The 27,012-nt window shown below is 44.4% G+C and overlaps 1 protein-coding gene across 7 annotated transcripts in view; it reads left to right on the forward strand.

The window, feature by feature from the left end:
- LOC148039182 (Aldolase-type TIM barrel family protein) overlaps positions 1–25,604 on the forward strand; it is a 190,556-nt gene extending 164,952 nt beyond the window's left edge. Inside the window, exons 8-11 of one of the 7 annotated variants that reach the window (XR_015690370.1) lie at positions 7,909–8,036; positions 8,866–8,948; positions 22,476–22,617; positions 22,740–24,127. Coding sequence is in view for 6 of the 7 variants with exons in the window: in XM_087675085.1 (XP_087531211.1) it covers positions 7,909–8,036; positions 8,866–8,948; positions 24,156–24,199 (255 nt within the window). In the remaining variant the exon portion in view is untranslated. The other 6 variants (XM_087675085.1, XM_087675083.1, XM_087675081.1 and 3 more) reach the window with 6 other exon arrangements.
- The last annotated feature ends 1,408 nt before the right edge of the window (positions 25,605–27,012 follow it).

A 27,012-nucleotide genomic window follows, 5' to 3' on the forward strand; every position in this document is an offset into this window, starting at 1 on the left:
GGATGAGCGCATGCATTTTGGGATGGTGCATGGATGTGAGGATTAAGGATGAAATGGCCATGCCACATGTGCCCTATTTATAGAACTATATGAGTCATCATTCATGTCTCCTACAAAAGTTCAAGACTATTGTATTTTTTGAGTAATTCTCTCATTCACATTTGGAATTGTACAAGAGCAAAGAAACTAGCTACTATTATGGGTAAATGTTTGGTAGCTTAACAATGTCTTTCTTGCATGTTGGGTTCACTTTCTTTGCTCCTAGAAGAGGTGTTGAAGGTCAGAACTCTACTAATGTTGAGCATTCTTCTATAGGACATTGTGCATAGATAGCACACTTGTGTGAGCACAACTCTTGAGCGTATTCAAACTTCTATGGAAGCGACAAATTTTTGTTGGAGTCTTCTAGAAATTTAGAAAAAAGGTCTTCTTTTTCCCCAAGAAAACAAAGTCTAGTAAGAACACCTTGGATAAAATTGCTGACATAAAATACAAAGTACAAAAAGGCCACGTAAGGGACTGCCAAGTACATCATAAGTGCAATGGCTGAGTGAACATTCAATTTGGTGACCTATAATGTCAAACCATGTGTGCTGCTAAGGAAAAGGTGCCAAAGCCTCATGTCCCCATAAAGGCATCTCTCCTTCTTCTCATCTGCTCATAGTCGACTTGTAGTCTCTCCATTCTCCCATAGAGAGTATGAATCGTTTAAATAATCCCAAGCAAGAAAAAATGTCTAGGCCTGCGCCGGGGACTTGTCGCTCCGCCTGAGCCCGACCCACCATCCTACCTACTCCGCCTGCTGCCCCCACCTACGTCCGACCTGCCGCCGCCCTGCGTCCACCCTGGCCCCCGCCCTGTGTCCATCCTGCACCCGCCTGCCGCCCCGCCTGCGCCCGCCTGCTGCCCCTGCGCCTGTCCCGCTCACCCCCACTCTGTTTTCTTTACCCCTAGCCGCCCACCCCTGCCCTACCTGTCCCCTTACCAATCCCCCGCCTGTTATCTCCACCCCTCCCCCCCCCCCGGCACACTATATGGTTTCTTGAAGGGGGTCATCTACATGGTTCCCTCGTACAGTGGTTTCATAGTGGAGGCATTCGCACTCCATAACAGGTTCCTTAGACACCCGGTCACCCTACTCTTCCCCGGACTGGCGATAGAGTATCGCTAGTTAGTGGAAAACTTTGGACGGCTCTTCGGCACTATCCTTCCCGCCTGTTTTGTGGATGCAGTGACAACCACAGGAGTCCCAAAGGTACGGGTGGCAGTGAAGGCGACAAAGAATATACCACAGTTTCCAGAGATAGAGACAGGCGGTCACTCTTTCAGGCAATAGGTTATTGTGACTGAGCAGCCAGGGTAGTACCTGCGTTGCCATGACTTTGGGCATTAGGCAGGAGAGTGCACGTGCTTCCAAGCCAAGGCGGCATTGCTGACAAGCCCACAAGTGGATGCAAATGGGTTTACATAGGTCTAGAGACGACAGAGAGGGAGACGGCAGGGGGAGCCATAGACAACCCCTTAAGACACTACCACGGCAGCAGGGTGCAGGAGGGCGAGCGTCACCCCCTCGGTAAAGCACCACGCGGCCCCCCCTCCTCGCCCCACTTGGCAAGACCATAGCCCCACACACCCACCCCCCACGGAGGCGTCAGAGGCCACCTCACCTGTGGGCCCACACCCTCCCCCCCCCCCCCTCCCCACGGCCCCCTCCCCGACCCTAGCCCACAGCCCCCCTCCCCCCACACCTGCCTTGTGCATTCAACCACCCCCCCATCCCTCCATCCTTCCCCTCCCCATCATCACCCCCGCCGATCACCCCCCCTGATCCCCACCCAGTACAGGTGACCCCCCCCAAACCACAAGCAGGGAGGAGCTCCTATGCCGACATCCTCCACTCACCAGTAGTCGAACCCCCCCCCCTCCCCACAGCCACCAATTCATCCGTCCATGCCACCCATCACACTTTCCCGAGACAGGCACGGCTGCTACCACAGGATTGTTTTCACAATGGGCCGTGGTCTTACATGAGAGTTGCGGAGCGCGGAGAGTTCCCACTACCCTTGGAGATTGGAATCTTCGTGGTACGCAAGTCAAGGAGCAGCAAGATCCATCTACTAGCACCACCAGATGGACCAAACTACGCCTTCTTCCTTCAGACCTCTCACACAGGAGATTGGACGACGATAGATAGAGGAGGTGAAGAGCCAAGTGGCAGACCACATCTCCAAGTGGATGGGAGAAGGTGAACTAGTACTTTTCTCCGAACAGTGGCCAGGTTGCATGATGGACATTAACTAATGGGCTGGGGCCGAGGCCCCACATCTGAGTATTATCTTTCGAGCCCCTCCGTAATGGAGAGCTCTAATGGATGTGATCAAGTGGCCCGCCGCCCTTGGCACAGGGGGCCCGCTTCTACCAGTGTACAAAGTCTCGCCTTTATCAACTTGGTTGATAGATGCCCTGGTGGTACCATTAGGTGCATCCATCACCTTGATGGTCCATCTGAGGGCTACCATGGGGGAATGGAGTTCACTGTCCAGGCCGGCAAGCAGCGAAGCATATCCGCATGCCTCATAGCTCCTCTTCCTCGTCAACAGCTTCCACACCAAACAGATGCTTGTTCAATCAATCACAGGTTTCCCTATATGTTTACATCTTGCATCGTGGAATGTGAATAGTCTCCACTATAGTGGAGCATGTGATTCCAGGAAGTTGATTGTTTGGCAAGAACTGCAGCCTATCCTTGTCGGACGGATCAACATCTTACTTCTACAAGAGCACAAGCTCACTCCCGCCCAGGCCCAGCGGGTAGGGAAGGTACTCCCAGGTAGTTCACACACCTACTGGGAGCATGCCATCAATGCCCATGGGACGATAGTGGCAGGGAGGGTTCTATGGATCAAATTGGATATTGGGGACTCGTGCCTTGGAGTCCTCAATGTCTATGCCCTTACTGAGGTTAGGGCACGCAGCAGGTTTTGGGTGGAGATCGCAATAGGACTCCTAGAGGTGGACTCCTGGATTGTTGGAGGAGACTTCAACAACCTGGAGGCCCTAGAGGACCGGCAAAGCAGAGGCAAAAATTACTAGGGCATGGCTGGGGAGGAGCAGGAGGCATGGGAAGTCTTTCTACTGGCAGTAGAAGCACGCGATACTTAGAGAGACCCAACTTTCCACAGGAGGGAGAGATTGCTGGACTTCACTTGGGGATACAGGCGGCTAGCTAGAGTGGAGCGGTTGGACAGGTTCTATGTGGGAGAGGGGATGCTCTCGTGGAGGCCGGGTAGGTTGGCGGGCACCACTTTGTCTGATCACTACACGGTTCTCTTGACACTTGATCCCCCACCATTTGCCCTAGACACACGATCTTGTCGGATCCCTGACTCAATCTATAGGAGGGAGGAGGTGAAGAGATAGATTGAGCGGATTTGGACTAGGGAGGCAGCTCTACGGGCCAGGCAGCAGAGCTGGGAGGAGGAGAGAGCACTCCGGCAAGACCTAGCAGCCACGTAGAGATTACTATAGGAGGCACCAGGGGATCCCATCCTCCACGCACAGGAGGTGCGCACACGAGTTGTCATCACCGGCCTAGAGGACAGGCGCTCAGAGTTCTCATTCCACACCTCAGCAGCCTTCTAGGTATAGAAGGGAGACACGATGTGCAAGGAGTTTTTCTAGGTGCACCAGCCCCGCACCTCAGGAGAGCAAATATGCAGCCTTCAAGATTAGTATGGGAGGACTCGTTCTAGCCCGGACAAGGTGATGAAGATTTCCACCAACTACTACAAATGCCTTTTCTAGCAGGAGATAGCCCCAGCTAGAGGACAGCGATGTAGAGAGCAGGTCTTGGATCACACCTCATCCCTCGTCATAGAGGACGCTCCCTCCTAGCCCCCTTCCCAGAGAAGGAACTAGAGGAGGCTTTCCATACATAGGATGGGCAGAAATGCCCAGGAGAGGATGGCCTCTTTAAGGCCTTCTTCAGTATCTATTGGGAGGTGGTGAAGGACCCCTTAATGTTGACCTTCCAAGAGATTTTCACTTCAGGACAGCAGATGCCAGGGAGTCTTTCGGCAGGTCTTATCAATCTCCTCCCCAAAGGGGGAGACCGATTGGAGCTATGCTAGTGGAGACCGATCACCTTACTATCAGTAGCCTATAAGGCACTAGCAAAGATGATTGGTAGGTGACTCAAACCTGTGCTTCCAGACATCATTCATGGCACACAAACAGGCTTTGTCCAGGATAGGAGCATCCTAGACAATGTCTTCACCTTCTTTGAGGCCACAAAGTGAGCTCAGCACAGTGGTCAGGGATTGGCTATACTTCTCCTGGACTTTGACGAAGCCTATGATAGGGTGGACTGGGACTTCTTAGAGGGTACCATGGTGAGGTTGGGCTTCCCCTAGGCATGGATCCGCGGGGTCTCCACACTTTACAAATCGTCGACCAGTAGGATTCTCATAGGTGGCAGGCAAGGGGAGGAGTTTCAGCTGGAGAGATCAGTCCGGCAGGGCTGGCCCTGTACTTGTTCTTACTCTTTGCAAAGGCAATGTCTCACTTCCTTAGGTCACGTGTGAGTGGGTTACGCGGCCTCCGACTACCAATGAGAGAGGAGACGGAGTTGTTAGACTCAGAGTATGCAAATGATACAACACTCTACATAGAGGGCGATGAGTTGATGCTAGAGAGAGTGAGACTGGCTCTCGGGGTGTTTTGTACAGCAACAGGAGCGAAAATCAACTGGCCAAAGTCGGTTGGTTTTCTTACAGACCAGGACTCTAGCACGGAGTGGGGCGTCCACTTGGGACTTAGATGGGTCTTCCAGTCCTTGACTCTATTCGGAGGAAGCTAACCCATTGGAGTACAACTCGCCTTTCCCTAGTAGGTCAAGCCCTGGTGGTTAACCAGGTACTCCTAGCAACGGCTTGGTACATCACCTCGTGTTGGTGCTTCTCCTCATCCTGTGTAGCTCAGCTTCGTCGCCTAGTGCGGAACTTCCTTTGGGCCATGTCAAACAGTTCCAGGGATTCCCTAGCCAAGGTGGCATGGGCGACCATCATCTGGCATCGGTTAGAGGGAGGGCTTGGGGTCATAGACCCAGACTATCAGAGTATGGCCCTCTTGGGCAAGCTAGTAGTCTGCGGTCTCATACTAGGAGGGAAAACCGGGAAGGTTCTATTGCAAGAGGGTCTCCAGGATTGTAGATCGAGGCGTTGCAGTAATTGGAGGCTGTCCTTGAGATGGATCTTCACGACGGCTTGAATCACCCCCCCCCCCCCCCCCCCCAAGATCCCCCTTCCTACGCAGCTTGCTTCGTGTGTGGAAAGGCCTCTGTGAGGCCCTAATTCAGAGCCCCCCAAGCTGCTAGGAGGAGATAGACCGCTAGCCGATGATCTAGAACCCCCAGGTTAGAGATTGGGATGGGATAGTGTGTGGTAGGGCCTCCGTAAGGCCCTAATTCAGAGCCCCCCAGGTTGCTAGGAGGAGATAGACCGCCAATCGATGATTTGGAACCCCCAAGTCAGAGATCGGGATGGGATACAGATTGCCGAGCGCCCCCACATCGAGTGGGCTGGTTGGGAGGCCGGCCCGACCCATACCATCAAGATAGACGGGAGGTGTTACAGGATGGTGGACAAGGAGGTGCTGAAGCGAGCATCAGGTTGCCAGAGAGGAGTTGAGTTGAGAAAAAGGGAGATTGGCGTAGCAATACCTCAGGAGTGGCTTGGCCCCCCGATAGGAGAGCCAGGGGAGGTATGGGCCACTAGGTTTTCACCAGCAGGTATCCCCCTACAGGTGGCAAGTAGAGTGGGCGGGGTGCACATGGGACGTTCTTCACCGTGTAGGAGGGGGGCGTCTGTGACCCTTGACAGAGGGCAGCAGGATGAGGGGATAGTTGTCCTCTCATGGAGGAGGATTCGGGTGGTTGGCCTTCAAGGAAAGACATGGCTGCTGGATCCCTATGTCTTCTGGGAGGAGCTCAGGGACTGATGCCTTTGGATTTGGGAGGGCAGGCCACTTGATGAGCTGGAGTGGGATCCGGGAGAGTGGCTATGGCCGGCCACTGCGGTTGCCAAGAAGCCACCGAGGATCTTGGAGTACACAGCTAGGATTGGTAGACACGTACTAATGCAAAAGGACATGGATTGGGCACCGTCACGTAGCAGGTATTGGGTGGAGCACAGCATCATGGAGGCTTTCCGACGGACCTTCTGGCGCTGCCAATGGGATAGCTGGAGGCCGAGGAGGGTATCGTATTTTTTATGGATGGTGGCATATGGAGACCTGGCAGTGGAAAGTTGGTTAGCTCCCAGATGCAGGAGGGTGGTTGTAAACGCTGCACACAGCAGCCTCTGGAATCTCCAAAGCACTGCCTTTGGTTGTGTGAGGCGGCGTAGCTTGTGTGGAGAGGAGCATGCTGTGTCCTCCGCTGTATAGCACCCAGCCTTGGATGTATCTCATGGGGAGCTTTCTGCTGGCAAGCAATCAGCCAGGGCTATCACCTTTTGTATGAGGCTAGGATGCAAAACACGATATTCATTATTGAGGCAGGGTCGTGCACAATGGTCGGTTTGGAGGTTCTACCCATCCACCAGGTATTGGAGCTCACAACAGACCGCTCTGAGGTATGGGAGACCGCTCTGAGGTATGGGAGATCATAGGGATTCTTACTAGATGACATGTCTGGAAGGCGCGGTATCAATAGGTTTTTGGCGGAGATAGACTTTCAATACAGGCGACTTTAGCATAGCTTTGGACCTCCATCATCCACTCCCTCCGTGGCCGATGGGACCAGGTGTAGGAGAGCAAGTCTCGAGCTCGTCAAGAGCTCTGTTTTCATTTCATGCGCACTTGGGGTGGCCAGGACCTGTTTTTTGCAATGCAGGCAGGCAACCCTAGATGGCGATACACCCCCCTCCATGGCTTCTTGCCCCCATCCCCCCTAGACCACCCTAAGAGTCTTGTACACTTGATATATCTGTGACTCTGCATCAACTCCAGCTAGTCTGTTGAGCATGAGCACTTCCTTGTATTGGGGCTTTTCTGAAGTAATACAATTAGCCACACTTTATTTGCAAAAAAAAAAAAAAGAGAGTATGAATCATCTCTATTTAGACCCTAGAGAGAATCTTGGCTGTGGAGCATCTGTTATTCCATTTCAGGTCATGAGCCCAGGGTGATTGAAACTCCTGACTTTTGAGGAACTGAGTGGTCTGCAGGACATTGCCATAGATGGGAGCTTAAGAACAACATTGTTGCATGGTATATTTGAATAGCCAAATGCAAACAAGCCATAGAACAGGGTGATTCAGAGAACATGTGAAAGAAAAGAGAGGCATTCTGTGCCACTAGGGAGCATTTTGTGCCAAATGGAACTTGGGACCGTTTTCATTCGCTTGTCACATGTTTTGTCAATATACTTCCTCCTGATTGACTTTTATTCAGCACGATGTACAGGAAGGACATCCTAGTAGGAAATTGGTCTACTCCCTTATTATTTTTATATGGGTTCTACCTTAATAATTTAGAGCTCAAAAATCAAGAGAATAGACTTGCACGACATGAAGCAAAAAGACCAATTGGGTACAATCTATCTACACAAGATATGATCACCAACGGGCCATATTGGTGGTGATCTTTGCTATTGCCAAATTGAGCTGGTCATCAAGGATCATGAGATGATTTTTAATAGAATTTTCTGTTTTGGGAAAGGGAATATAGTATAGCTGAATGTTTAGGCGTGTTTAGCGCTATTTATACCTGAAGTCAAATTTGAGATGTTGTTTGATACCATTAGATTGAGAACAATGCACATCATAATTCAGGTTTGCAATGAAGTCCTTGCTTATACTTCATGAATTTTTGGATGTGGAGTGTCATGTAAAACTTCTGTTTTTGCAGTGCTTTTTAGTGGATAATGACATCAAGAGCACAAAACACACCCTGAAGCAGATGGTCATGCATCATTCATGTCTAGAATATCCTGAAGGAAAAACCATCAACAAGTGCCAAAATCTAGCAGATCTAGCGTAAGTAATGGAGTCTTTGCTCGCTTGATATTGGAACTTCTGAGTATGGATAGTGTTTTAAGTTATGGCTCTGTCTTTCAAACATCATATCTCAGTTAAAACGAACTCTCATGTGGCAAGATTTTAATTGAGGATAAGTCTGAAGAGGTTTCTCCTGCGGATTATCCTGCTTTTTGAGAAGAAAGTTTCTTTTGGTAGCATCTGTTAGGTCTAGTAAGTCTGGCCAAACTCTAATACCACAACCCATAATTGTTTCCCTTAATGTAAAATTGCTTTGTTGGATCTGGTACAATACGAAAGCTCATTCGATTCCTTCCACATGACACATGCAAAGACAAAAAAAGTAATGTTTACTTGTCTAGCTGTACATTTAGGCGATGCCAGCTCACATGAGCACAAGTGTTAATCATGATTACTTCTGTGCTGCAGTTATTACTCGTGAACGAAAATGGACACTACATTTTAACACTCTGAGGTTATTGCATGGAAGCACTCCCATGCAGATGAATGTGCTGAGTTTTTCTTTTCAAAGAAAAGAAAATTAACTATTTAAGTGTTGTTTTGCATCCTTGCATCCATTTGCGAGTTCCAACAATGTGTGGGATGCACACATACACATCGTAAGGAAAAATCAAAGAGATTTCCATGTAATGTACTTCCAACAAAATGTATTTCTTATTTGTCATTGTTTAAAGAGTTTTTTTAATGAGTAATACCATCCTTTCCATGTCTCGTTTTTCCCAGTTATTGTGTGATATTGTTGGCAAGGCATATTCTATTGCACATGGATATCTTGAAAACCAAGTATCCTTTTTTTCCTTGCTAACAGGGACATGTATGAAGAAACAGCATATTATGATTTTCTTCAAGAGAAGCGCCACTCAAAGATGCAGCTGCCGCTTGAGGATACATGTAAGCTTCTAATCTTGATTTTTCTTTTTCAGGATAATGTGCCAATCTGTACAGCCACATGCACGTAAATGTGAGTTTCTGCATTAAAATAAGGAAAGCACAAACAGCAAGAGACTTTTTTAGAAACATAGTGCCCCCTAGGTTTTAGAACGGATATTTAACAGTAGGTGAACATGCAAGAATAATTGGTGAATGAATGCTCCACCCCTTAGGTAACTACATAGGTAATTACTGACTCTATGTTTGTATACCCCCCATATGAGGAGAAAGCATTTATGAGCAGCACATTTACCTAGTAGGTCCCAGTCTCAACAGTGGATGGTGGCTGAGTTATGTAATTACTACAGAAGGTAAATAACATGCGGGATTCTTGAACCTACCAATTGATGGTCAGTTTTGGTCGTATGCTTGAAAAAACATGCAAGCAACACTCTAATTTGCCTATTAGTTTGTGGCATGTTTTACTAGCATCAGCCACACTTTTCTTCATACATAGCTTTTTCTCTCTCCTAATTCCTCTGCGCTATCAAAGATTCCTAATAGAAGTGCATGGCTGGGAGGCATTAGCTATCTAATGTAATCATGTGCACTCATCAAATTTTTTGATTCTCCATATTCTCTGTTCGTCACTTGCTTACAAATTTCCTATACTCTGTTGTATTCTCTTTTCTTACAATGAACCACACAAACACCCCACCACCATTGCCCAATCCCACCCCATTTCACCAAAAAGAAATCCAAAATCCTCTTTCTTCTTTTAAAATTAATTTAAAACATACTGTGAAGAGCAAAACAAAGTTGTTCCTTGTGCTGAATATTTCTGCTTCTAATAGCACTCGTCCTCTTATTCTTGATTCAATTTTGTGTGTGTTTCTTCATTTGTCCATTCCTCAATGATCTTGAACCACATGATTGGCACATCGAGAAGCATGCTGCTTTCTACCATTGAATTCTTTCTTGGAATTAGTCACCCATAAAATGAATCTTTGGCCTAGCTTTCTATTTTGGGATGGAGATCTAAGTGGTATCCACATGTATAGAGCAAATGATTCAAGCACGCAAACCCCCAATAAGCATATGTATATTCCAGATGTTACAGCAAAATTCCAACGAAAAGAATCTTTCCATGCTTTACATAGAATCACATAGCAACTTGCTCTCTGCTTTTGGGACTCCCTTGCACAAGTGATACTTATGAAGATTGGTGTACTTATTAAATCAGCCACATGACCTTTCATAATCTTAACATGGGCTTAGACAGTGAAATTCATCAACATTTTGTCTTTATTCTGGTTTTGAGGTGACATTTAATCCATGTGTTATAATGTAGAATTAGATGTCTAGCTTTGGTAGGGCTAGAAGTCTCCTATTTTATTCATGCAAGGCTCCTGATTATCACTTGTTTGAATTGAAGAGAGGGGCGTCAGCTATATAAACCCAATGAAACTAGATTTGCAAGACAGAAATATGAGGATTTCATTGGCATGGGTTGCTGCAGAACTAAATGAACTTTACATTAAAATAAAGAAACATCGGCAGCTCCAGTAGAGTAGGAAACAACACTCCATCTGCTGGAGATGCTTTTCAGCAGCTATATGCTGCATCTTCCAATGCTCTTATACAAGCAAAATAATTTCTTTCGATTGTAAAGTAAAGGACTAGTGAGGTCCATATTAAAAGAGTAATTGAAGATGCTAGGCATGGTACATGTCCAGCCAAGCAAGCAAATGGGCATGGTACATGCCCAGCCAATGGATGGGCAGCTGGCAGCAGATAGCCATGTGAGGACAAAAAGACGGCAATCGAATGGTTTCTTTGCCAAGGGAGATGTGGACAGAACAAATGCGAGTGGTGAGGAGGCCTAGCAAGCAAGTGGGATGGGGGGTCATGGAAATTTAACACATGGGAAGCACAATAGGCCAACCATGCAGGGACCAAGTAGACACAACAGATGGGGTCATAGAATGGAGGGTGTTTCTTACTGATTTTTTGGCTTAATTACAGCCACTAGACATTTATTATATCCATAGAATCCATAGACATAACTGAAAACTGAAGTGGAATAGAGTCAGGGTGATCAATGTTACAACTCATCAGAAAATGAACTTGTATTGTTTTTATATTTGTACACCTGATTAGTCTATTTGTTTTTGGGAGTTGAAGATATCTAATCTAGTGCGTTGGAGGCTGGCTAACATATTATAACCCATGCAGTGGGTTTGACAAAGTTAGCACAGATTTTCACCTATATGGTTCAATTGGGCATCTATGGCTGGAACTTGGGGCCATATTCACACATAGAAATGATTAATGCTTTCAGGTGCTGGTTAGATGCACTAGAACAAGTACGTTTTTGTTTTCAGAGAGAAATAATAATAATAATAAATTCTCTCAGGATGAAGTATGCCAAGGCAAAATAAGTACACAATTGCCTTGTAAGGGACTTCTATTACAAGATGTGAATGAATAACCTATAGAGAGGTCTATAGTGCTAGTTTATATGCAGTTGACAATGGAAGAAAGTGCCAAAATCCCAGATCCTGAGAAAAACATCTCTCTTCGTAGTCTCTGAATTGTGTTGCAGCCTCTCCCATCTATTGTAGACAGTATGGACAATCTTTGTCCAAATTTTTGGAGTGTTTCTGCAGTGGATATGTCCACTAAATCTATAGCATAGCTGCATCTAGTGGTCCCATTTGTGACAGTGCCACAGGTCTACAATGTCTGTGAGAAATCTCACATGGCAAGCTTGCTCACAAGCCAACCCAAGGCAAGGTAAGCATGACACCCATGTACATCCTCATATCTGCAGGTTGAGCCTCTATTTGCAACCCATGCAATTATCCCCCATGTAACAATCATAGAGCTCGGATGGCTATCTGTAAGAATACACAATAGAATGGAAACAAGAACATAGAGAGAAAAGAGAAGAGAGAGACTGCAAGAGAGAAGAGAATGAAGTGATAACTCTGCATTGAATCTGAATGGAAAGCTAAATACAAGTCATCAGTCCTTGCACAAAGCCTAAGGTGTCAGTGAGAGCATCGGTTCAGGCTGATGACAATGGCGGCGCTGAGTGCAGAGGAGAGGCTGAAGACAAAGCATGCTGTCTAGCTATAGAAAAGATAATAACCAGCGAAAGTGCAGGGTGGGCTATAAATAGGAATCAACCAAAACTGGCGGACCAGCTACAATGGCCATAAATCTGCTGGCCAACCAGCTGCAATAAATGTGATGGCAGCTAATGATGATCAAAAACAGGGCGCCCATCATATATGCAAGCTGCCCACCGCACTAGCCCATGGAAAAAGAAATGCAGAGGCTCTAAAGTGCCCTTTGCTAGTGTGAACACACCACCCTAAACACATTGAAAAAGAAATGCACACAAAAAGAATGGGTTGAAACAGTCAGAGCTCCTATGTCTCCACGAGACTCTAATGGAGCTCACCACAAAGAGATGACAGACTGACAAAATAAAGGCTAACAGCTACACCTGTAGAGAAGTAGTTGTAGATGGCCCCCCTTGTTGAAAGCACCCTGAATAGAGCAAAAAAATTGTGTTTTCTGCAAAACGCAGGCTGAAAATCTGTGTTTTCAGCTCTAGACAGTCCATGGTACCTATGTTTGGGCTTCCCAGTATTTAAATGCAACAAATTCAAAAGTGTTTGCAGGTCTATCAATGGAGTACGATTATTCAGATGAGGAATCTATCTATTCTTCTGAAGACAGACACTCATAGCCGTTAGATGGGCACAATGAATGCAATGAAGATAGAAGAGAAAATGCATCTCACTCTGATAGGTCTCTGACTTCGGCATTATAAGACACAACTCCATATGAGTCTTTCTTTGGTAAGAAGCCTTCCATCTCCCACTTTCGCATCTTTGGGTGCAATGCCTATGTCCATGTGGATAGCCTGGCCTGTAGCTTGGCTGATCTACCTACGCTCGTTGGTGTCTTAGGAAAGTGAAGGACTCCAGACCCTGCATAAGCTACGGCTGCTGTCCTGGAATGGCAATGGGCTGATCTTGCTGCTATGGAAAGCAAGAGGCCTTCGGGACCTATAATACACCTTTTTGGGATAGGGACTCCCCCTCACTAGGTAAAGGTACATCTACCTCATCAGAAGACAAGGGCTCCACCTCAAATGGCTCAAGACCCTCTAAGGACACCTAAGGGCTGTGGAAAAAGTAGAAATATTTGGGGATGAAGAGGAAGGAGCCATCAAGGGTGGAAGGGGAGCAAAAGGTGGAGGAGGAGGGGGAGAAGTCGCAAATGGAGTACCAATGGGTGACTTGGAATGAAGGGCAGTGGTTTGATGGTTGTGTGGGGGAATAGGTCAGTTGATGACGAGAATCACATGTAGTAGAATCACCATCAATTAGGACATTCGAGGCTACAACCTCATCAAATATCACAGCCCTGCTCACCTATATCTTTCATCTCTATGGGTCATAAAGTCTGTAGCCCTTCGTGATCATGTTATAGTCAATGAAGATAACCTTCTTTATCTTTGGGTTGAGGTTGCCCTGTTTTTCTTGTCTACATGGACATAAGCATTGCACCCAAATATGTGAAAGTATGCACCAACTCTAGCAAAGTAGTAGCCCTCCAAGAAGCAACTTGTGGATGAGGCTACCTAGGTCACTTACCTCGTAAGTAGCTAGGGTACAATGTGTGGATGGAGGGAAATTTGAAAACCTCCTCCACTAAGTTCTTTTGAGAACTACCTGATGGAGTCAAAGTTCAAGTGCCCATAACAAGCATGCCAAAGTAGCCCAAGCTTGTGAGAAGTTTGTACAACAATGGCATTGATCTTGTAAATTCCACTCTCCTATGTACTTGTCCAAATAATAGCACCTAAAGAAGAATCCTCAACAGTCACAATATCTTGAGTGAAGACCACCCATGTATCTAGCTGTGTTAAACCATGGACAAAAAGAAGGCTAAAACCTAAATTTGGTACATAAAGAACTTTAGCGGAAGAAACATGTCTATTTGGCAAAATGAAAATAATCCCTACTCCACGAATCAAAACGAAGATTGACACCATGGTAGCCAGAGTAGCCTTCAAATCCTTGGAACCATCTTTTGGCTTCAAATGAAGTACTTCTAACAATAGTTCATCTCTAGAAGATTGCCCTTCCTACAATGTGGGCATTTGGGCTTGAACTTCTTCTCATCCTTATTCCCATCCTTCTCTCTTCATCCTACTTCTTGTTATTAGCCTTCTTGTTCCCCTTCTTGTTTACCCCTTTTGCACTCCCGGTAAAAGCCTTTGTAGAGCAGGATCCACTGGCCCGTATCTCTTTGAGTGGCTTGTCATGCTCCAAGACAAGTGGAGCTAGCTCTTCCCAAAGAAGACTCTCATGTACCCTAGAGTTAAGCAAGCTGGTGTAAAAGACATCATACTTTGGAGATGGCAACTGGGTAAGGAGAATCGTCACCATATTCTCTCAAGATATCATCCGCGAAGGGATGCAAGCTCATCCCGAATGTCCTCAAGCTTGTTGATATGATCCTTCATGGAAGAAGTCATCAACTGAGAGCATCTTGAGTTTTTGCTCTAGGGTGATACAGTGGGCAAAGGTCTTCTAATGATAGAGGGAAGAGAGCTTTGGCCACACCTCTGCTACAATCCACAACCTGCGTACATGAACAAGGACAACATTTTGTAGATTCATAAAAAGAAAGGATCTTGCTCAAGAGTTAAGCCTACATCTTGAGTTTTACTCTAGGGTGATACGGTGGGCAAAGGTCTTCTATGATAGAGGGAAGAGAGCTTTGGCCACACCTCTACTACAATCCGCAACCTGCATACATGAACAAGGATAACATTTTGTAGATTCATAAAAAGAAAGGATCTTGCTCAAGAGTTGAGCCTATCCCATAGAGTTGCTTGGGTTGATCCATCATAGAACCAACGGTGGAATCCTCTATAGGATCAGGAATAGGGGCAGTAACAAAATCCCAGTGATCAAAGGTGTTGAGGATGCACTCCACTTTGCATGACCAAAGGGAGTACTTCAACTTGTTGAGTCAATCTTCTTTGGGTAATGAAGAAAAAACAAGTACCTGTACAAGGGGTGCCATCATGGCAATGCGAGGGCTTGAAGAATAGGCTCTATGAGAAACATGTAAGCAAGAAGGGGAGAATGCTACTTTGATTGTCAAGACTTGTCAGAGTGAGATGCCTTTGCTCTTCTATCTTCATTGTGCTCATTGTGCCAATCTGACAGCTATGAGTGCCCGTCTTCAAAAGAGTAGACTAACTCCTCGTCTAAATCATCAAAACCATTTAATTGGTGGTACTCCATAGCTCTTACACACTTGAATCTGCTGCATTTGAATGCTAGAAGCCCTATTCGAGAGAGAAAATAGTTACACTTGTAGAGCAATTGTAAATGGCCTATCTTTGTCGGAATCACCCTTAATAGAGTAGAAATATTGGGGTTTCTGCAAAGAGCACATTGAAAATCTTTTTAGCTCTAGACAATTGTGATACTTGCATTTGGGCTACATTAGGTAGATCATTGAGTGTAGTCTCCTCTCGATGTATCGCCAGTTAGGCAATGTAACTAAGTTAATTAGTGCCTTACCAAATCAAAATGAATTTTCGCAAAATAATTATGACTTTTCTAAATTAAAATTATTTATTTTACATTTTTGGGATTTATTTTAAAATTTTCGTAGAGATGATACCAATTTTCCAAATTATTTTATTAACCATCAGCTTCTCCAAATTATGGTCAATTTTTCTAGAGTTATTCTAAAAAATTTTATGAATTTTACGATGAAAATCAGTTTAAATTTCTTGATAATTTCACAATTTTTTTCTAAGCTATAACCACCATGTGAGAGTGTGCACCAAAAGGGAATCACAAACACAGAGAAAAGAGAAGAGAGACTGCAAGAAAGAAGAGAATGAAGTGATAACTTTGCACAAAATCTAAAAGGAAAGCTTAATACAATGTTTGACTGATCAGTCCCTGCATGCAGCCCAAGGTGTCAATGAGGGCACCAGATCAAGATGATTACCATGGTGTTGAGAAACCCTTCACTCGTAGTTTTGCGTTCTACGTTTTGCGTTTAGGGTTTTGCATTTTGCTTTTAAGGTTTAACAGTGGACAGCCCCAAAAAGGGGCTGGGCACCCACAGTGGGGTACCACCCTAGACAGTCTCTTGCCTATTTATAGGTTGCCTCTGTCACTCATCATACCAGCCTCCACACTACCCTCACATCCCTTTAGGACATTGCGGTTCGTGGTTCATGGCTGTCTTCATCTTCCTTGTGCTACGGCACCCTTGTTCCCTTGTATCACATTCATTCCATTCATCAGAGTTTCTTCTCTCTTCTCTTCTCTTCTCAGTGTTTACCAAGTTCACTCCGTGTTCCTCCCCGCAAACCCTACTATCTTGCTGGTACATCATCTTTTGACATGGTATCAGAGATGGATCTGCTCAAACAGTGGCAAAGATCCTCCACTCCAATGAAGGCAAAGACCGGTGGCGGGTTTAGCATCCACTTCTCTCCTTCTTCTACTGCATCAACACTTTTTGGTGGTGGTTCTAAGCTTCGTTTGCAGCCTGCAGCTCAGCCAAACCAGCCCAAGGCTCAGCCCAGCTTGCGTTTGTAGCTGGCTGACCTCCACCTGCTCCACCTAACTCCTAGCAACTGTTCTCTAGTAGCTGACGGTGCTTACATTTCAGCTCCATCTGCCTGTGTTTTTCAAGTGGTTGCTGCTGGTGCCACAACCTATCTACTGGCAGCATTTTCTGGCTCAGCTCCTGCTGCCGGTTGTCAGCTACACCCTGTCAGCCTGCATTTCTACTCTCTACTTGGCGGTGCTGCCAAAAATTGCTGGCAGCTCAGCTCTTGCAAATCAGCAGCTCCATTCTATTACTTGGCAGCACTGGCTGCGGACTGGCGGTTCTGCCCAATCAGTTGGCAGCACAACTAGCACTATTTTTCATAGCTGGCGGCTTTTTTCCACAGCAGGTCGGCGGCTGCACCTTGACTGCTGGTGGTTCTTCCCAACCACTGGTGGTTCAGCCCTTCCAACGTTTGCACCTAGCAACTCCTTCCACTATCATCGACTCTTGTCTGATACGGGCGGTTGTTTTCCTCCTCTTGGCAGCCACCTCCTACACACTCTTGCAGCCGGTAGCCCACTTCCAAACCTTCCCCTACCCTCCCACCCCTTGAGGTGGACATTGTGGCTTGTGGTTTGTGGCTGACCTCTTCCTACTTCAGCAAGGCACATTGTTACCCATGGCTTCTTCCCCAACAAATAACCAGACTACTGGTTGCTCCTATTATGGCATCACTGGACACACCACCGGGGACACACCACCAATGCTTGCCGACTTCGACCTTTGCTCCCCACCACCCCGGAGTATATGCATCTCCCCTCTAGCACTCATTGTGCCACCTCTCCTTTTTGGGCCATAGAGATCGTTCTACATTGGCTATCAGAGTATTTCGAGGCAATAAGCCGCACCTGACGCACACTAAGTCCTTTTGAGCACACAAAGGCTCTAAGACCTTCCAAGGCAATAAGCCCTCCTGGAGATCACGCCACTGCGCGGAGATTTCCCCCACCTACTTTCAAGTACAATGGCTTTCACGGCCCACATCTCCTCCACAATCCACTCTCTTGAGAGCTCGTGACCGTTCCCCACCCTTGGCTCATCCTGAGTCTCCTTCTTTCCCACCCTCTTTCACTCAGGTTCGAGAGGCCACTTCTGGGTGCTTCCCAGCTTCTTCTTCTAAGCCCCAAATACCTTCTTCGGCACGACCAGCGGTCCTTCATCATCAGATGCTTCACAATCTGTGAGCCATAAGTGGTTGGATTCCCTTTCTCTCTCAAACTGGGATTCAAAGGGGGATTTTCTTTCTTCGCCCTCAAAGGGGGCTTCCGGTTCTTCTTCAGCTTTAGAGGGGGCTCCTACTTCTACTCCTTCCGATTCAGAGAGGAACCCTATGTGCCATGAAGTTCTTCATACACCATCACCTTTCACTTTCGAGGAGTGGCTCTCCTTTGAGTAGTCATTTCCTCTACTCATACCCAGGATCTAGAGGATCTACCTAGATCGGGACCCTTGGGTCTTCAGCAACAACTTGGTGGCTGAGCCTTCGTATTCCTTCCAGCATGGAGTCACGGAGCTAGTGACTTCTCTCCTGAGGTTGAGTTCCGGGTTCTACAACTCATCCAATCTCGTGACTATCTTCAAAGATCTCCTTTCAAGTGGTATTCTGAGATTACAAGATGGATCTTTTTCGTCCCTTGGTTAGCATGGAGCCAACTCTCGAGATTAAGTACGGGCATATCCTTATGGTTCTCGGCACCACCCAAACACCAACATTCCTCCTATGCATTGCATGTTTTCATCATCTTTGTACTAGGGCGCTTAGGCAAGTGAACAATTTCCCCATGAGGGACACTGTCCAAGTGCACCTACTGCATGAGCATTCTTCAACATGTAGCATTGCATCTCCACCTCTCTCTTCCCTTGTTTCCCTTTTTTGGGCCTAAGAAGGGGTGTTGAGAAACCCTTCACCCATAGTTTTGCGTTCTGCATTTTGCGTTTAGGATTTCGCGTTTTGCGTTTAGGGTCTCCATTGCACTATCCATATCATCATTTCTTTGCAGCCTCTATAGATCCAGCAAAGCTTGTGTATGGCCCTAGTGCAATAGGCCCCAAAATGCCAAGAGGAGATTGATAGACAGCTTGTTATCTAGAACCCAAAAATATGAGATCATGATAGGGGGTAGCTAGGGGAGCTCTCCCACATCTAATGGGCTGGCTTGGAGGTTGGCCCTGCCCAATCTATTAGTATTTGGAGAGACATTTGTAGTACAGGATCACTGACCTAGAGGTCCTACAGTCAGTAGCAAGATGCTAGAGAGGGGCAAAGGTGAAGAGGAATGAGATTGATACAAAGATCATTGTGAGCCTTATAGGATGGCACATTTGGAAGGCACACTGCTAGTTGATTTTTAGTAATGAACCTCTCGATATAGGCGACCCTGGTAGAGCTCTGGACATCCATCATCCACTCACTCTATGGCCTATGGTATTAGCTACAGGGCGACTCTCAACACTCATGAGCTCCACCGGCATTAGTTCATTCTCACCTAGGGTGGTCATAGTTTGTACTTCAGGATGCAGGTGGATAGCCCCAAGTGGCGATACATCCCATCCCATCATCACCCTCTCCTGGACAAAGAAAAACCTGCCTTGAGAGACTTGTATATATTATGGTTTTCTGATTTTCAGACAGCTCCAGCTAGACTGTTGAGCACATGTACTTCTTTGTAAAATTATTTCAAGTAATATAATTAGCCACTCACTCTATGGCCTATGGGATTAGCTATACTGTGACTCTCAACACTGTTACAAGCTCCGGCTTCAGTTCATTCTCACCTAGGGTGGTCATAGTTTGTTCTTCACAATGCAGGTGGATGGGCCCAAGTGGCGATACATCCCATCCCATCATCCCCCCCCCCCAGACAGAAAAACCTGCCTTGAGAGGCTCGTATATATTATTGTTTTCTGATTTTCAGACAATTCCAACTAGAGTGTCGAGCATGTGTACTTCTTTGTAAAAATATTTTTAAGTAATATAATTAGCCACACCTTTTCCACAAAACAAAAAAAGGATGTTGAAAGAGTGTCTTTGCCTGTTAGTGTGTTGTGTGTCCAAGTGTAATTTCCTGCTGTAATTTGGTTGGCATGTTGCAACAATCATCATCATACTAGCTGTTTTGCAGGACCAAGTAACAATTAGCTCTCGTGTGTGAGAAGGCACAAGTTGCTGCATTGTGTAAAACACGTGCTATGTTCCCTGTAAGCTCCTCTAGGGATACATTTGGGTCAAGAATAGACAGCCCACCATAAACTCTACCACCATTTATTCCAGATGTATCTCCAGTAAAGTGGTCTTTTGAGTACACAGAGAGTGGAGCAAATATAACATCCATTGTGTTTGCAGGCCACAGTGAAAGCCCAGCAAGCATGCTTTGCTACTAACCCAGTAGGTCTACTTGAAATGGTGAAGTCCTGTATATCCTGCATTAAATTAGGTGACCCCATTTGGCAATCTAACGTGCTGACCCCTGCTCTATAATTCTGACAAGTTTAACTGCAGCTGAATCTGGCTAGCAAGATAGAACCTTGAAAATAACTAGACGATAGGCATTGCTAATGGCAAGAAAGGTCTTCCATACTTGGTTCCATTTCCTGTGTCTTGGTAACTGCCGCTCTATCATTCCAACAGTTTACTGCAGCTGAACCTGACTAACGAGGTAGAAGATTGAAAATAACTAGACCATGTGTACTGCCAAAAGCAAGCAAGGTCTCCCATATTCAGTCCCATTTTCTTGTCTCGGGCTGTGTTGCAAACCATCAGTCCCATTTCCTGTGTCTCAGACTGTGTTGCAAACCATCTGCAGCCAATCCCTATATATAGGCTCATCATCAGCAATACATAGAGTTTGCTGCTCGCAACCTGTCCCACTCCCTAAGGATTCTCTGTATTCATTAACTTGCTTGTTCATTGAGTGCACATTTGATGTCATTACATTTTCCAAGCATACACTGTTAGTTTTGTTGATTGCACATCTCTATGCACTCTTTGTTAGCCCTGGTACTCTCACTTACAATGCTAGAGCTTAGATCTTCTCAAAACCTTCAAAATGAGGCAAATGAGGGCAGCCAAAGCTGCCTAATTAGTTACAAGATGCTAGTGAAGTCTGGGATGGAGCCTTGCCTTTGATCATCGCCTAATATAAACATTTTTCCAACCGGTTATATGGATCTCTTTGAAATTTCGAAGTTGTCATCATTCAACTTTATGTCTGGGGTAGACAGAGAAGTCATCAGTGCCAGCTCATCTGCAAAAACAAGATCAATAAGAGAAGAGAAGTTGCTGCCTGTAAAAACACAGATTTGTGCTGCAAAACTGTGCTGAGGCACCTACTGAGGACTGCAAAGAAATAAACCCTACTGCAAAAAGTGTTTAAAGGGAGTGATGGAGAGCCACAGAAGAGTTCAGAGAAACAGGTTGGCACTAAACAAGGGGTGGGAGAGAGCAAGAAAATTGCAGGAGATTAAAAACTGCAAAAAAAAACCAATGGGAAGAGAGCATCATTTGTGCTGCACAAAAAACGTAGTGGTGCTCGGCTGTGAAGACTTCTATTATGGGATAAGCAGGTATTGCAACACTCCCCTGATAGAAAGCGGTCGACCACCTTCTATGAAGCTTCAATGGTGAAAATAGGCATTGTGCTGTAGTACTGTGATGGAAACAGAGGTGCAGAGAGTGGATAATGACGAGAGCTAAGATGTGAAAATGATGACAATTGCCGATACAAAAATTGGGCTCCTTATAAGTAGGTATATGAGATGAAACTGATCTGATCTAAAATTGGCAAGACTGGCCGACTTGCCACATGGCATAAAGCTGGGAAAATAGACCATGTAAATAGGGAGAACTTTGGGAAAATAGGGGCTGTTAGATTGGGAAACACACTAATTGTGATTGAAATAACTAAATATCGAGTTGGACATGCTTAATCTCAACACTCTGGTATGGAATTTTAGGCTGCTGGACTACCAGACATTTCCTTGAGCAGATAGTTGAGTTATTTACCCATTGTATTCGTCTTTTCGTTGTATATATTAATACACAGAGTATACAATCCCCATCTTATGTATGATCATAGTAATGATATTTTCCATGAAAGGAAAAAGAGGACATCCCTTTGCAACGGCTAACTTAGGGGAATACTTGGGGCTTCTCTAATATGGTTTGTGTCTCAGCCCTCAATCACACATCTAAGGCAGTGGGATTTACGACCATTTTGAATCCTTCAAGCCCCAAGGGATGATTTTGAATACTTGTTTGTCTGGCCACTTCTCCAGCATAAAGATGAAGGCCCTCTGTCTACTAGCACTGAACACTCGAAATTCCTCTAGAGAATAGACCAATCCAAGTTTGAGAAGTATCAATATCCTACCTTCAAACCTTCAATGTTGAGGCACTCCATAACTGTCTCCATTATAGTCCTGGATATGTGATGTTTTGTAATCTTTGACTCTAAACATCAATAAATAAACCCTTGATGGGGAACAACTCTCCTACTATGCCAACAGCTTATATCGGAATCTCCTCCACGAGAAATGACTCCTTTTTCCTAACGTCTGGCATGATGATCTCAAAAGCTGTTGGAGAGAAGCAACTGTCCAGGGTGACCAGAACGACATCCCAAGATGGAGGCATCACACAGGCACGTCCTAAAATGGGGGATGACGAACATCCATCCAATCTATTATAAGGGAAGCAGGGATCGTGATGCTTGTGTCCCACATCATCAACTTTTCAACCACATGCGCGCACGCATGCATGATACAAACTGCATCATCGTTCAACATATTTAAGTCATGAAACATACTAAAATCAACTTACTGGACGTCCCAAGCAGAACTAGGCGCTGATTAAACTCATATGGTTCTATCAAACAGGATGTTACTTGTTAACATATGGGGAAAACGCAAAGAAAGCACAGCATTCACGCCACCATGTATTGTGACCATGGGCTTCTATCGTGTTTTGGCTCATCTGATGTGTCCTGACTAATCAAAAGCTCGCATGGTCTTTCTTAAAGTAAGTGGCAATGTGTTGGTGAAGCTTTCAATATCAATTTAGCAGAAGGATCACGTGGAGGATTATTAGAGCAAATGACGCCTTTCCAACTAAAACTGGCTTTCTGAACGATTTCCAACCAGGTCAAGTGCAGGACTGGTCATGGGAGAAAACATGAGACAGTTGTAGTTCTTCCTCTTCCTTTATTTCAGACAAATCCCAGCCACCAACTGGTAGAATCTCTGCTACCGTTTGGTATCTATATTGAGCTGCCTCAGTACTCTCATCCCCTCGTTTGGGGCAGTGTATCTACCAGAGCTCTTTGGGACTTGACCCGACGTGCGGATTCTTATACAGATATCCGTTACACGCCGGAATTTTGTGGCCACAGCAATCGATTCGTAAATGTCAATTTTCTCAGGCAACGCTGTCAGCGACCCACCATCAAAGTAAGTCATGCAGTCTGAAGTTGCTGGCATGCAAGGCGTGATTCAATTGTCTCAGGCAGAACAGCATGTGGCAGATGTTGATCGCACACGGATTGTAGTATGCAAACTTGTTCCATTGGCCAAATTTGGCCTCTATGTAGGTGTGCTAATGGCTGCACGTGCGCATGTGTTTGTGTGGTCCTAGCTGATTTGAATTTGAAAAAAGATACTGGTACATGTTAAATGGACATGGACACCCAAGCAAATTCTTTGCACCTTGAATGTATTCAAAGGAGTAGGTTATCTAAAATCCCTATGGCCTTAAAAGAACCAAGGTAAGCTTAGATTATTTGCTCTGCAAGGAATTAATTCTATACAAGATGTGGTAAGTGGTGGAGGTTATGCACTCTCTTTTGTCACAACCTTTGATTGCTATGGATGGGGCATGCATTGTAGGCAAATTTCGAGGAAAATGAAAGACCCTATGAGATCTGTTGAACTTGTTCCTCCAGTTGATCCTAAGTTTAGATTCGATTATTGGAGTCAATAGTGTGATTTACCCATTGGTTTTGGCAATTACCCTCATAGTCTGCAACTATTAAAGTGGTATATCTACATGTATGCATTCATTGTGGACACAGGATCATGCTAAAACTTTGGCTTCTAGCAAACCCCCTAGTAGTGGTAGAGAAAAGATGTAAGAAGCATATGGAAAGGTAAGCTTTCCTTACATCAACACTTTAATGTTTGGTGGGTGTCTTGCACGCCTTTTGGTGCACTTCTTGCAACAAGAGATATTATGAGTCCAACCAATTACTATTTTATCATTCGACTCGTAGCTCTTTGAATACATTTATGACACATTTGAGAGCTTGATTTTGTTCCCAAGCATTTGGATGCGTTAAATCCCTTTGAGAAGCTCTTTGCGCTTTTTTCCTTGAGCCGAGTTTTGGGCTCTTTAAACCATTTGAAGACTTTTGAGACCAAATGGTCTTTGAAGTTTTGAGACTCTTTTGTTGATCTTTTTTAACTTGTTTGATGTATTTATAGAAGTATTGTATTGTAATTGCCTTGGGTTCTACAATATTAATCACGATAGTAACTCCCTTTTTTTCATTGATATGTGAATAGGTTATGTTCTTGGTGAACATGGTTGCCTTTGTACATTGATATAACATGCTACATCCATATAAAAAAATAAAGTATGTAAGCTTCCTTCATTATATGTATGCTTTCATCTCTCTCAAGAATTAAGAAAATTATAAGATATATATTGTGGTTCGACTTGTGGTATAGACACATCATTTTTTAAGATCACACTCACACACATGCGCACCCACAATGCGGGTGTCTCCCCCTCAAATATTAGCCTAGAGAGAGGGTCATATTGGTTTTGATTTTATGCACTCATAGGATAGCTTATAAGTCAAAGACGAATAGCGAAGCTTGGTCATAATGGTCATTTATCCTTAATTACCCACACAGTAGAAGAAAGCTAATGGTGAGTAGAAAATAGCTTAGACTTTCACAAACGTAGCATGTGAACCTATACATCTTGCCAAGTGATGCATGTAGCAATGTTTGAACCCATAACCTCATGGTCACGAGTCTAACTTTTAATACTAGGCAATCACCTTTGGGTTTATACATAAATCTCTCATCTTTTTGTAAAGCATTGTACTCATGTTTTTAAAAAGGCAATCAAAAACAATAGTATCTTGTGGTAAACGTAGGAGAGGTAGCCCTAAAAAGAACTAGAACTAAAAAAAAAGAGAAATGTAACACAAAGTTGTAAGGAGGGTAAATCCAAAAGGTGTGAGTAAATTTATTTTGACCATAACAAAACTTTTAACTATCACGAGTCGTTGCATTTGATAATAAGGGGCAATGTAAGGGAAATGAATGCTAACATCTAAATACAGTAAAGATGAAGATGTCTTTATTTCTATCTCTAAGGCTATCCCATCAAAAATATTGGGCCAAGCACATAACGATCGAGACATTAGGTGGAACTTTATTATTTTAGGATATTCAACTTGCTTTAATGACACTCTCACCTTGTCTTCTTGACACTCCACTCTAACTAGCCATGCATACTTTTTGCTTTGGTGATAATCTCTCACCATATCTTCTAAACACTCCACTATAATTAACCATGTATTCTTCTCTCCAACCCAAGAAAGTAAGAATACAATATTAGCTTCGATGTGTAGAGAGCTCACTAACTTATCTTTTCGTGTTCATGGTATGTGAATAGGTTATGTTCTTGGTGAACATGGTTGCCTTTGTACATTGATATAACATGTTACATCCATATAACAAAATAAAGTATGTACACTTGCTTCATTATATGTATGCTTTCATCTCTCTCAAGAATACAATAAAGTAATTTTAAAGGCTTGAAGTAGCTTCTTCGACAACCCAAGCAACACAATCCAATGACGTGGTGCCTTCACATCCACCACCAAGTATACCAATGATGAGATAAGAAGATAGAGATGAAGAAGGAAAGAGAAGACGGATACAAGCTTCTTCACACTTAGCTCTTTACTCTTGTAATCTCTCAAACTCACATACAACTCCAAAATTGAAACTCTTTACTATGAATTAAAAGAAAAAGAAAAAGCAAAATGAGAAAATATAGAGTATCTCTCTCCTAAGTTCCTCACTTAAACACAAACTATCACTCACTTTTTCCCTCACTCTCAAACATGGAGATCTTCGACCATTATATAAATCAAAATTAGGGTTAGGGTTCAATTCCTTGTCAATTAGGGTCAAGGTTAAGCCCCCTATGAATTAGGATTGAGTTTGCATCCCACTTTACGTTTTAGTTTTTATACCCCTTTTACATTTTAGGATTTCCACAGTTACTATGAATTTATTCCCTTGTTTGGGCATCCTATCGACTTTGTGGACACATGGTGTCCTTGATGTATGATTTTATCTCATCTTAATTGAACCTACTGTAGACTATTCTAATCACATTTTCATGAGCACAATCCAGACGATAATTGTATATGTATAATTTAATACAATACAATAATAATATATCCATGAAGTAATATTACAAGTATCTAAAATAATGCATTGAAGGTATTTGACACTTATGCTTTGACTTTCTTTAATTTTGCTTTCTAGATTTATTGTCAACATTAACCCCCTTTCAAGATGAGTATCAATTCCATGGTACTCACGTCAAAGATAGACACAAAAGTTGTAATAATCAATGAAGTAGCTTTGAAAAGGTGATGGTCCTAATCAAGGAGTAATGTATGCTATTGATGAACTGTACATGAGTGTTGTGCTCACATGCTAAAAACAAGTTCTCGAACTCACCCTTATTGTTTGAAGAATTCAACTCATGAAGTTGCAGCTACTTGTCATATAGCCTACTCACATGTGCGTGAAACACAATGAGCTAATCTCCAAAATATTCGAGATGCTTGCAATGAGTATGCTTACCAACACTTACCACGTTGTAGCCACAATATGTTGATAAGCATCGCTCCATGATCAACTAGTACGTCTACTTGCTTGTCTTCTCACTTGCACCATCGCCACACTTACATGAACCATCAAAGATATCATTAAGAGAAGAAAAAAGATGGAGGAGACTTCACTTGACATGTCCCTTGCTTCGTCATTCTCCCTACCTCACAAGCTCTCACTACCACAAGCAATGTCCTAAGAGAATCAATGGAGAAGAAGGGAGAGGTCCATAGGCTTCTCACTTAATGTCCCTTACTCACACACTCACTCTCTCCCTCGCCTTCTTTCTCATTTACAAGATAAGATAACACAAGCATAAAGACCACGAGTTTGCACATGCATGAATTGTCTTTTCCATTTTCTCTTATTCCTTTTATACAAAAGTTTTAGGGTTTCCTACCCTTCTGGGCATCCAACCTGCATGTGGCCTCTTGGCCACCCACATTTGCATACACTTAGGCGTTCACATGAAGTTCCCTTGGTTTCTCAAAATAAT

This window comes from Lygodium microphyllum, chromosome 3 (genome assembly GCF_053477565.2).
Source record: "Lygodium microphyllum isolate KBCC chromosome 3, Lygodium_microphyllum_v1.1.10, whole genome shotgun sequence".
Classification (NCBI taxonomy): domain Eukaryota; kingdom Viridiplantae; phylum Streptophyta; class Polypodiopsida; order Schizaeales; family Lygodiaceae; genus Lygodium; species Lygodium microphyllum.